At 40.8% G+C, this 12,546-nt stretch overlaps 1 protein-coding gene across 1 annotated transcript in view; it reads right to left on the bottom strand.

Moving 5' to 3' along the window:
* The window catches only part of ntsr1 (neurotensin receptor 1 (high affinity)), a 45,583-nt gene extending 35,275 nt beyond the window's left edge, over positions 1-10,308 (bottom strand). The window contains exon 1 of the mRNA XM_040153675.1: positions 9,640-10,308. Coding sequence (XP_040009609.1) covers positions 9,640-10,308 — 669 coding nt within the window. The remainder of the gene's footprint in view (positions 1-9,639) is intronic.
* Between the last annotated feature and the right edge of the window lie 2,238 nt (positions 10,309-12,546).

The raw sequence follows: 12,546 nt of genomic DNA, 5'->3' as shown, positions 1-12,546 counted from the left end.
CTTGCTCAGTTCTCCTTGAAGATCCCTCCTGAACTTGCTCCTCTAGGCAGAACTAACAGCACTGGACCGTCCCTCATGATGGCAGACTAGATCAATTTCCAGGCGGAACAAGGAGCGAGGAATCATCAAAATAAAGGAACTGGGCTGTACTCCAAAGACTAATACGTCAATGCAGTGCAGCTGTATCCATATCCAGGGTGTGTGATGAATACAAATCAAGTAAATGTTGTATTTTGGTTTGTTTACCGCCCAGGAAGTGACATTAATTTCCGAAAAGTTGACAACCAAAAAAATGGGCCATGTGTTGGTGTTTTTATCATTTTCCTTATGAAATGGAAAGAAATTCTATTGTATTTTAATATAATAATGTATTAAAATTATGACTCTCAAATATTTAGGAGTCAACGAGTGTTTGCAATCTGTGTACAACCAGTAGAGAGCCTATTTATTTTGTTCCTCTGGCACATTGCTCCCTTAATTGCAATGACCCGGTTCTTCTTAACTAAATAAACATCTAACTCTTTTTCAGCAGCGAATGATCCAAATATTTACATTATGCTGACACTATTTAGATCAAGGTCTCTGCACAGTCTATATGCCACATGTCATGTGATGTTTCGTAAGTGCAAACAAATCCCAATCACTGATGTAAACGCGACCGGCTCTTATCATCTCTACCGCAGAGCAGGACAACATCATACATTGCAATAAAAATGAAGGCCTGATCAAATTACGTGAGATTTCAGTTTCCAGTGTATCAACAGATATAAGAATATTTCTAGTCTAATGAGCCACTATTAGGAAGTGATGTAGTATAGCCTGATTTTGAAAAGTTAGGAAGTTTCCCACACTGACACACTGCAATATCATATTTTTTTCCCCCTCACACAGCGACAACTGAATCTCAGTTTTAGCATGTGAAACAGTTTAGTTAGAAATTACATTTAAGATTCAAAGAAAGGCTAACCAAACTACTGGATGCTAGGCTAACATCAGCCTCATCTGAATCCCGTTTTCACCTCAGAAAAACAGTTTCTTGTATTTTAAAAGGTATAGTTTGACATTTTGGGAAATGTGCTTAGTTGCTTTTACTCTCCACTCTCATGTCTGTTCATTAACCACAAGACAACAGACAGCAGCCAGTTAGCATAGTTTAGCATAAAGACTAAAAGCCGGGGGAAAAAGATGACCTAGCTTCATCCAAATGTAAAAAATATATCTCCAGCACCTCTGAAGCTCATCTATTGGTTTACATGTACTGAAGAGGCAGGGAAGGTTATATTGCTAAACTGCATCACAAAGTGGAAGTAAACACCCTCGAATTCCTGTAATTAGAGCTGAAAGTCATTCATAGCTTCCGACTGCACTGTAAGTTGTATTAAGATTTTTTGATCCACTGACGTTGTCTTAGCAATAAACCAAAAACTGAAACAACTGCAGTTTGGTCATTCACAGAGGCGACACCAGGGCCCCCTGCTCCTGCAGATGGCAACCAGCTATGTTGGTGTACCAACATAGGTCCTATAAAACTTCATAAAAGATTTATTTACTACTATTTACAAGCTTAAATATAAAAACAGCTCAGATAGATTTGTAAAAAAAAAAACAACTGTACAGTCATCCACATTGTCGACACGTAGTTGATTGTCTAAGCTTTCTATCAAACAAACCTTAGTCAGACGCAAGTTCTGAGACAGGCCTTGGTCTCGGTATGAGTGCACCATTTGAATCCAGCATGGGAGCTGCAGACTCTGCACCACATAGGGAGGTACCTAGTAAGTGTAAATACATATTTTGGATGTAGCAGAATAAACGCCAGCCATAAATATGTTTGTACAATGAGAATTTTAAATATCAACTCTCTGCTGCTGTTGCTTGTATATATTCATAGAACACATAAAACATTATTTTCATTGCAAATAAAGCCTAAAAAAGCCTAAAGCGTAAAACTGTGTGAATAAGTATAAGGCGAAGAATCGGTGATTGTGATTACATGAACACCAGTATTGCTTTTAGAACATCGAGTGCCTTCATTGTGGAACTATGTTGTCAAAAAATGTAATCAAATATCTAAATAGAATGGCCGTAGAGTGGCAGTAGAGCACATATCTCCGTCAAGGCCAAATATTGACAAAAATTTGAAAAAACACCCTATCTGGCAATGTTAAGGAAAGTGATCAAAGATTCCTGGATCTGCCCCTTTAATCCAGACCAAAAAGTATTGTTTCTTCCCTGGCCCATGCCCTGTCCCTCCACCAAGTTTGGTGCAAATCGGTTCAGTACTTTTTGCGTAATCCTAGTGACAAACAAACAAACAAACAAATCAGCAGACAGACACAGGTGAAAACATAATCTCCTTGGTGGAGGTAATAAATGCAGGGACTTAAAGGCTGCATATTACTTGAGTGAATGTACTCTGTTACTTTCCAGCAGGCTGATAGGGATTTTGTCTGTGAGACCAAAGCTCCATTTGTCACCGAGTTCAGCTACTGCCTCTCTGGGGATGTAAACATAACAGCAGCTCTGTTCTGCCTGTGATCCAAAGAGGTCTGGACTGGTTCTTTTGAAGAGGAAAACCAATCAGAGCGGGACCGGATCTACTGTAGCCTGGAAAGATGTTTTAAAAGAAGAGTCCTGTCTGTCACGTTATAGAGTTACACATAAGACAGCATTGAGTTTTAGCAGACAGCCAGAGTTGTAGTTTTAAGTTTTCAAGATGTTTATTTCCTGACTAGGCAGAGTTATTAGAGTAGAGTTTATCAACCACCGCTTCTGTGACGTTAAGTTTAGCACGTCTATTTTTTGTCATGAATCAGGTGCTACGTAACACTTTAAATTCTATAAATCAATACCATCTTCATTTCAAGAGCATACTGTAGCTGTGTTATTACTGTAAGCGTCATCTGGTGTCTATTCTACCCCATACACTGCATTAAGCACTATGTTTCCAAAACTACTATCAATGGCAGGTGGTGAAATGAGTCAAATGAGAAGGTTGATAGAAAAAAAATCACCCTTCACATGCTCTCCTCAGCAAATGCAATGGCTGGCAGGGACATGCTCTGCATGACAGACGGAGGCACAAGGGTTTATGAGAAGCACTTAGATTGTCCACTGCTGTGAGATGGAGATAGAGGCTACCAATCCTGGTGACCTCAGTCTCGTCAGGTAATGGTATGGAACGTGTATTATAGCATATAATTAATTTGGGAATTACATTTATAAATTAGATGAGTTAAAATATTTTTTAAAATGTCATACATTGAACTTCTTTGTTTAAATTCACCCTTGGAGTTATGAGAGTCTGGATTAATGAAGAGTTCGTCCAAATATAATGAAAGTAATTGAGCCAAGATGCCCCTATGAAAATGATAAATTATGAGAATGAAGGATTATTTTGGGTCGACCATTTGGAACCGAGAGGGAAAATCAGGGCAAAATATGCACAGTCCCATTTGTGCAAGATGTGTTGCGACAAGCTGAATGTACACTAAAACCTCTGGGTTATTTACACAACCAAGGTTCTCAGAGCAGCATGACTGAGTGTCTCACGTTCAAAATGGCTTCAGCATGACCTCATCAGAAGCTCCTACTGCATCTAGGATTGGCTGCAACTGAAGCACGTCAGTGTCATGCAGGGTGGAAACTCTCCACGTATAAATAGGGCTGACGATACGCTGACAAGACATTCAGAACACTCACCTGTGCATGAGCAAGGAGGGTGGTCGGGTGACATACCCACTCATGCTACTCAGAAAACTGTGGCTATGTAAATAACCCAAAGTTATCTTTCACAGCATTCGTTTCATGACTCACATTAGGAAATCCTAACTCCGGGATTACTGGGCAGGGATAAACTGAAGACCAACTATCCTGCAGGGTCTGTTACACACAGGGCTCGGCACTGAGTGGCTTAAGTGAGTGATTCTTTGCCCAAGACACAAACAGCTGCCTGCTCTTCCTAAATCAAACATGTTTGTGCGTTGTGTCTATGTTGGTGTGTTTGTATGACTGTGTGCACAGTCTATAAGAAATCATGCACTGTGTCCCGTCATTATTGATGCCAAAGTGATAATTATCAGACTTGAGTGTGGTGGTTAAAGCAATCTGACATCACAAATACAAAATTTAGATTATTCTTGCAAGAATTCTCGATTACTTACAGTTGTTTGAAGGAAAAATATTAATGCTCCCTACTATACTAAGCTTCTAATTCTCCAAGCTTTTTCTATCCCCTGTGAGCTGCGCCATCAATTGATCCATGCAAAGAGAAGGACCCTGTCTGCAGTCTGTAAAATGGACTATACTGCATCACGCAGATGTAAATAACAGCGTTCAGATGGTCACACACAAACAACTGTATATGCCAGGAGAAAGGGCAAGACACCATGTTGTTGTTCACTATGCAGTCCACAATGAACAACAACAATTCAACCTATCAGAAAAGTAATATTGTAAAAGTCCTTCTCCCCTGGACGAATTGTTCAGCTGGCAGTTCATACTCGTCCTGCTGCACAAACAACATGACCCTGTGCAATCCAAGCTAAGACTCCTGCACAGCAGGAGACCACTCTGTGCAACAACAGCAAACAAGCTCACAGGTATACAGGCCAAGGTAAGTGCACACAGCGGCACCAGGCTAAACCCACAGCATGTAAAATGTAAATGTACTGTCAATATCTGAGCTGAATGTCAACTGCAGTGAGATAACTTCGCTTTCAGTTTGCTCAAATCCTGCAACTGTGAAGAACTTAAACACAAATCCAAATCCTCTTTCTCATTAAGTCCTTTAGCCTCTCTCTCATTCACACCCTCTCTTCCTCCCTCATACACTCCTCCTGTGTCTCAGTGGATATTTTACACATGTGCACGTTTTTAAAAAAAATCGGTGGTAAAAGATGGTCAATCGAGATCGTTTCAAGAATTTTCTAGAAATCAGTGTGAGAACCTTGAAAGAAGAGCTTTCAGCTCTAGAATTAAGAAAAATGACACTTGATTCTAAAATATTCATGTAACCAGTTGATGCCTAGTCAATAATAGTCAATATATAGACAACAAGAGCTGCAATTATTATAATGGGAGCAGAGATGGAAGTCAGGTGACGGTGTATGAAGAGCAACAAAGTTCACGCTAGAAGCCTGGGGTGGATGGATGGGTCGACAAAACACAGGAGACTGCTGATTGTTGCGTGCGTGAAACTGATAGTCAGTGTTGTTTCTTCTATCCTTGACCATTCCACAACCTTAACCATGTTTTTGTTATTGTAACAATGACAACAAAGGTCCTCTAACCTTAAGGAACTAATTATTTTGACCCAAACCACGATCTTTTCCTAAAACTTACCAAGTAGCTTTTGTGCCTAAACCAAACAGTGACTGTTCCATATTCTTAACTGTATGTTTATTGTTGTTACCATGATAACAAAAGTCTGATACACCTGACGCTGGTTGCCATGACAATGAAAGTCCAGAGCGCCTGTCGCTGGTACGCTCCTACGGGTCGTATCAGAAGGTGAGGACAATCGCCTTACATAATGGTTGTTAAGGTTGGCGGACTTGTCGGTTTGTTCGTAGGGCTACTTTGATAACGCAACTATGGCAACAAAATCAAAGAGACAGAAGAAGAAAAAGGTTTATGAAGACAGAGATATATAGTGTTTGTATTTTTAAGTTAACATTTACATGAAATCATTTCCCATTTTTGCTACTATTTATCGTCAGCATTTTTTTCAGCAAAAGCTAATCACTGTATTCACATTCTGTCCCTCTCTATATAGAGTTTTCATTGTTCGTTGCAGCTGGATTCAAGTTGCCCACTTATGCACAAAGGATTCACAGGAAACAATGCAGCAAATCATCCAGTCTTATTGTTTGTCATTTTCTCTTACTGATATCAGCCTCAGTGTTTACTGTTCACTCTCCTGAAGCCATATCAGTTACTGCTAATGCTAACCCAACATTTCCTAATGCTACTGCTGCAAACTAAAACTATTCATTCGGCAAAACACAGAATGACTTTTATTTTGAAGTGGTCACAGCAAACGCAAAGTATTTGTTGCCGTGGTTGTTGCTGTGATCTTTAATGAGAAATGTAAAACAAAACAATGGTCACGTTTGCCATTTTTCTAAACAATGGATTCCTGTTAGATATGGTAGGGAGTAATGGAACAACAAGGACCAGCCAAGGTGAGCGGCATGATAACCAACTCCTTAGTGTGTTGCTTTTGTATGGAAAACAACACGTCACATGTTTAGCATCGGATCACAGTTGCTCATGACTGATTATTGACTGACTGATTTGTTAAAAACAACGTGATTGTGTTTGGCTGCACTGTAAATGGGTATACCAGTGGCTTTCCTGTTGTATGTCTGACAAAATAGCTGCTTAACCTGTGTCTGCTGCTCCCAGAATTCTGAGACCTTTAGTATTAAATCCCAAGTGTTGTTTGACTGGGACTGAAACAGGGCTGAAATCTTTTGGATTTTAACGTTAAAACACAACTATATCACTGTTAAATGTAGAAAAAAGTAAATTCTTTCTCATAAAAACAAAACTTGGATTTCTATGTAATAAAAATAGTTTACCCATCTCACTGTTAATTGTGTTGTTTGGCCACTAAATCCTACTCTTTCTAAAATGGTCAGGTGAGACCAGATGTTCCAGCTGAGTAACACTGTCATATGTGTGTCCCCAGTTAAAAAGGTGTGAACAGAGGTTCTGATGTAAAAGCAAAGACACCAATGACACATTCCATAGCATGGTGGTTGTTAGTCACTTCATAGCCTGCCAGCCACCATAAAACCATAAGAATAAAGAGTTTGTTATCATCAGAGCTAAGCTGCATACTAGCAGCCACCCGACTGCATTTTCCAGGGTGTGTGAAGACAATGTGGATTGTAACATTAGTGGAACACATGCACTAACTGCCTGTTGCTGTGGCTTGTCACCCCAGCCGGGGGAAGACCTTTCCGTGTTGCTAGTCATTCAGTCAGTGTAAAGCTGCGCCCACGTATAGCTGCATAGTCTCACTTCAAAAACTGAAAAAACTTGAAAATAGTTCAAACAGCAACATTTTCGAAAACCCAAGAGAGTCTGGCCTCAAAGATTTTAAGAGGTTAAAATAGTTTTCACTTGTTTTGCATTATATTAATTTGCTATTTAAAGCAAAGTTTTACTCAAAGTACTGTAATTGAATTAAGAATGCTGGCTAACGGCAGCAGGAATTGAACTCCAAGCACAGGCAGTGTTAGTGCCATGCTCTTCCTAGTAATCTACACATGATCAGACCCCGTCTTCTCCCCCCTCACGCTCTGACCTATTCATCTTTCCCCTTCACTTCAATTTTCTCACACAAGTACACACACACACACACACACACACACACACACACACACACACACACACACACACACACACACACACACCACCTCTCCCTTCAGTGTCACTCCCTGTGTGTTTGGGGACCCTCCATAGTAGGTCACCTCCTGAACCCGCTTATACTGCATCTGTCATACACACATGCACAGTACAGTGTATTCACAAACAAGCAAAAATTTGATCGTTTCCTCTTTGTCAGTGTGCGTCATATAACGTCTCCAGACTCTTTCCCAGTTTATTTATTGTTCTAGTCTTTACATTAAGTGGAAAAAATAACACAAAGTCTTATGTGATTTCTATAGGGTAAGACTGGTGTGGGAAAATGTTTCCAGACTATTTGCAGCAGCCCTGCTCACAAATACCAATATCCTCAAAGAAATCATTGAAAGATAAGAATTGTTAACCTTGGCAATGCTTCAGTTAGTTATCGTCATGCAGGAGTGATGAATAGATGAGGCAAAAACAGAGAAAAAAAGAAGAGACATGCAAGGATAAACAAGAGACAGGACAAACTGACGTGAAACCGAATATGGGTGATGCCGAAAAGCAGGAGAGAGTAAAAGCAGACATGGTTGACGCTGCAGCGGACGATCGCGATGATGGGGATCATAATGATTACAGAAAAGCTGAACACAGCCTTTCACACATTCGCACCAGCTGATGTCACATTCCCTTTTGCTTTTGTCTCATGCCAAGTGTCACCAGAACACCTCACCTAATCGTTTCCAATTTCTCACAGTGCAAATCAAAACACTGAACACTCAGTTGGCCTTCTGAGTCAGTGCCAAATATGTGCATTGTAAACAAAGCCCAGGAGAGAGACCTAATCATTTATACGACCTACGACCTGCAGAACAACACCATTTATCTTGGGGTGCAGTGGTGACGGCCTTGAAAAAATAACCTTTTTTGTTATGGGGGGCTGCTTTGCTCAGAGCATTTTGTGTGTCTGTCTCTTTTTTTCTCACCCACACACTTGCTGATGACTCACAGGCTCTTTACATTTAGCCACATGTCCCCTTTAACGTGCACATAGGGCTGCAATTAATGAAAATGTTCATTACTGATCATTTTTTCAATGAATCCATTCATCGTTTAGTCTGTAACATGGCAAAAAATGGTCTAAAAGTATTTCCAAAATCCTCAATGACTCCAATCACCAGGATAAGAAAAATATTCAGTCTGCTGCATAAAGACAATGTTTTTTTAACCCCTTTTCTCAAAGTGCAAATGTTTTTTCTAATATAGGCAGCCAGAAATGACATATGTCCCTGATCTTTTGTAATAATAATAATATTAATAATAATAATAATAATAAGCATAGTTACAAAAGGATTTTACAAAGGACACAAGACAAAGTAATAAAATGATGCAGTAAAAAGTAGAAAGATGAATGAAAAGATGAAATACAAAACCCAAAACCCAAAGATATTCATTTGACTATAAGGTATCAAAATAAAAAGCAACACATCCTCCCATTTAAGAAACTGTAGCTGAACCATCAACTCTTTGGCTTTGTTTCACCACCAGTCATTCAACTCTACATGCACTTCCTACAAAAAGGAACGGAGCAGGAGACCCTTCCACAACATCACACTTGTAGCACCCTGCATGCTGCTGTAAGTTTGCGCACTCTTTTGCAGCTGTTTATGATAATTTCCCTTTGATTTCAGCGATTTTCTCCCACAACAAATGCCCCCCCCCCCCAATATTTCCTGTGCGTTCAGCATCATGCTTGATTAATTTAGCAGAAACCAGCGTCATGTTGTTGATGTTGATGCGAGTCGGACATGTTCATTTCCTGTAAGAAATGAACCTGCAATGAAATTGAATTACCGACAACCCCCCTGGCTTACTTTGTTTTAATATACTGAATTAAAGCCGAAATAGCTCAATAAAATCAACGATATTTCTGCTTAGGCCTAATTTAGTTCCCTTTTTGTAGTTTCCAGTGAAAATGAACAGATGTCGGGACGCACAGACAGGAATTTTGGAGGCACATTCGTGCGTAAAGCCGTACAGCTTGTCAAGCGCTATGGCACACATGTATGTACATTGTAAAAAAAACCCAAAACAAAAAAAAAACACCCCTAACAGCCACCTTATGTACTACTTGTGTCTGGGGACTCCAGAGTCATATTAACATTTTACACTTAAATTCGTGTCAGTGCGTAAAGAGCAGCTGTGGACACGTGTGCGTAAAGCCTCCAAAAAACAAACAAACCAAAAAACACACTTCTAAGGTACCGCTCTGACACCCACCTGAAGAACAGTCTTCATGGTGACATGGGAAACGATGGCGGTGCATATCTTCTCGCCTTTACGCATCACCTGGCCCATGATGAAGAGCATCGGTGTGGCGAGCGCGAAGGACGCGAGCCACATGGCGCTGATAAGCTTCTTGGTGCGGCTGCGGGACATGATGCTTTTGGCTTTGAACGGGTGGCAGATGGCCATGTAGCGCTCCACGCTCAGGCTGGCGATGTTTAGCGCGGTGGCGTAGGAGCAGCTGTCCCGGAGGAAGTAGTAACCCCTGCACACGGCGTCCCCGAAGACCCACGGGTGGTGGAACCAGATGAAGTTGTAGAGCTCGATGGGCATGGAGAGGACGAGGATCAGCAGGTCGGACACGGCGAGGCTAGCCAGGTGGTAGTGCACGGTACTCTGGAGGTTCTGCAGGGTCTTCTTGGTCAGCAGTGTGTACAGGGTGATGGAGTTCCCCAGAGAGCCCACAGCGAACAGAGCCACGTAGATGACAGTGACTATCACCTTGGAGTAAACGTCCGTGTTGACTTCTAAGTCTTCCTCCTCCGTTTTGGAAGCGGCAGTGCTGTTATCAAATGGGGACAGTGAGCTATTCCCAAAGAGTCTCTGCGCCAGCGCGCCCCAACCGGCCAAATCGCGCCCCGAAAGCGTGAAGTTTAAAACCATCGCGCCTTTAGGTGTAAACGCATAGAAACAGAAAGTGTGACTGTTCAAACTGAGTAGACATTTGTTGATTCTCACTTGGTCCTCGACCGGAGTAAAACAGGTTCAGTCTCTGGAAGTCGGAGGAGAGCGGCTTTAATACTTGGCACGACAGGAGGCTTGCTCCCCATTGGCGCTGCTGCGATGACGCACAGCCATTCGGTGAGTGGAGCCCTTTCCATCTTGTCCGTTCATGTTTCACCCTGGAAAGCAACGATAACACTAAGGACCAACACATTTCAAATTCGCATTTTTCGAGTTTCGTTATGACCCTGATTTCTAACTCTCTCTCTCTCTCTCTCTGTTCCTCAGACGCAGAAGTGCAAAGGAATAATGTTAGGCGCCGGCTGGAGACCCCACCACAGAATATGAAATCGTGTTCAATACTGCAGTTAAGATGGTTTCTTCGGCGCTAATGATCCAGTCTCAGTGTGGAGAAGTATTATCACTGAACTGGCAGAGAGGAAATGTCACTCTAATGGTTACTGCCACTTCAAGGAGCAGTGTAGCAAAGAAGGTCTTCTTCGCTTTCTGACACACACACACACACACACACACACACACACACACACACACACACACACACACACACACACACACACACACACACACACACATACAGAGAGAGAGAGAGAGAGAGAGAGAGAGAGCATCTCTTTACACATAGTTGAACACCCAGTGGTTCACCTGAAGAAGTTAATGTTCTTTTATACATATCATTTCACTTCTTTTAGTGGCCATAGCCCTGCCATGGAGCTCATTTTTAATCATTTGTTGCATGCGTAGGCACACACAGCCACTCTGACACATTAACACGAGTGTGAGTTTATTTGCCGTGGGATAATATTGTCTCTCTGCTGAGGCATTTTGCACAGCATCAACAACCCGCTGCTAACATTTTTCAGACTGTGAGGAAATGCCCTTCCTCTTAAATAGGAAATCTCCTCCTGCTCCCGGCCCCGTTGCCATGTCCCTTACAGAGTTCAGTGTGTTTGGCTGACGGGCCGTCACAGAGGAATAAAATCATATAGCATTACTTATAATAACTGTCAGTTAATCACAGTTTGGCCTGTTTCCAGTTTTAGTTGAGAATAAGTGGATGTACGTTACATAGTTCAACTCTGCAGTACCTCAAATATGATGTTTACTGTGGGACAGGATGTCTTTCTTTAACTAATGGTTTTTCCTTATCTCATCCACTTCCCTAAGGGGTCAGTGGGGTGTTGGACGGTTAGGAATGAGAGGACAAAAACATATTCAAACACTGGACTTTTCCTGTTCAAGTAAATTCAAATTAAATCTTGTTGGAATGACATTAGTAATTGCATCAAGTGTGTTGGTTGTTTGCTTTTCTTTTTCACAAATGCTTTTTTCACTTCAAGTTTTGTTCATTTATTTTCTACCGGACATTATGGAGTCAAATCAGTGTCGGTATTAGTGGCAAATGCGTGTTTCATGATCCACAAATAAAAACAAGATGAACAAACGTGTATAATCATTTGTGAATACAAATGAATTTCTCCTATAAAGAGCCAGCATACCTTGGATGGACAGTGATGCCGTTTGTCAACACGGTTCAGGTTGGACACCATGAGGGAAATCATAAAAATTAAAAGTAAAATTGTTATTAATTTGATATGCGCACATCTTCTATATACAGATAGGCACATGGAAGTGTCTATTTCTCCTTCTAATGACCAGTAGGTTTGGTCAGTGTTTGGACCTGGCTTCAAAAACCTTTAAATCACGTCTTAGAACCTCACAACGTAGAATTAACATCAGATGACTCATTTTAATTAAATAATTTTAATTGTGATTTACTCTGTAGGCCACTGCTACATATTCATTACCATTTTCATTCATCTGGGTTAATGAGAGTTACAGAGGATTTATTAAGGGGCCACATCAACTGAATTTATGTTTAACATGAGTAGTGTATCAGTGAGCCTCAGAAGAAGAACAGATCACAGATCACCCTACATGTATGGAGTAGGATTACTGTACCTTACATTTACATTTGCAACCTAACATACAGTAGCCCATAAGCATCTGACCAGATAATATATACACTAAGTTAGTGCATTTTGAATTCTTATATATATATATATATATATATATATATATATATATATATATACACACACACACACATATATGACTTCAGTTTTGGAAAATTCAGCCTATAGCTACGTAGTTGGTCCC

The sequence above is a fragment of the Xiphias gladius genome, chromosome 18, assembly GCF_016859285.1.
Source record: "Xiphias gladius isolate SHS-SW01 ecotype Sanya breed wild chromosome 18, ASM1685928v1, whole genome shotgun sequence".
Taxonomy (NCBI): domain Eukaryota; kingdom Metazoa; phylum Chordata; class Actinopteri; order Istiophoriformes; family Xiphiidae; genus Xiphias; species Xiphias gladius.
Note: the sequence above shows the minus strand (reverse complement) of the source record. Positions and strands in the feature narration are given on the sequence as shown.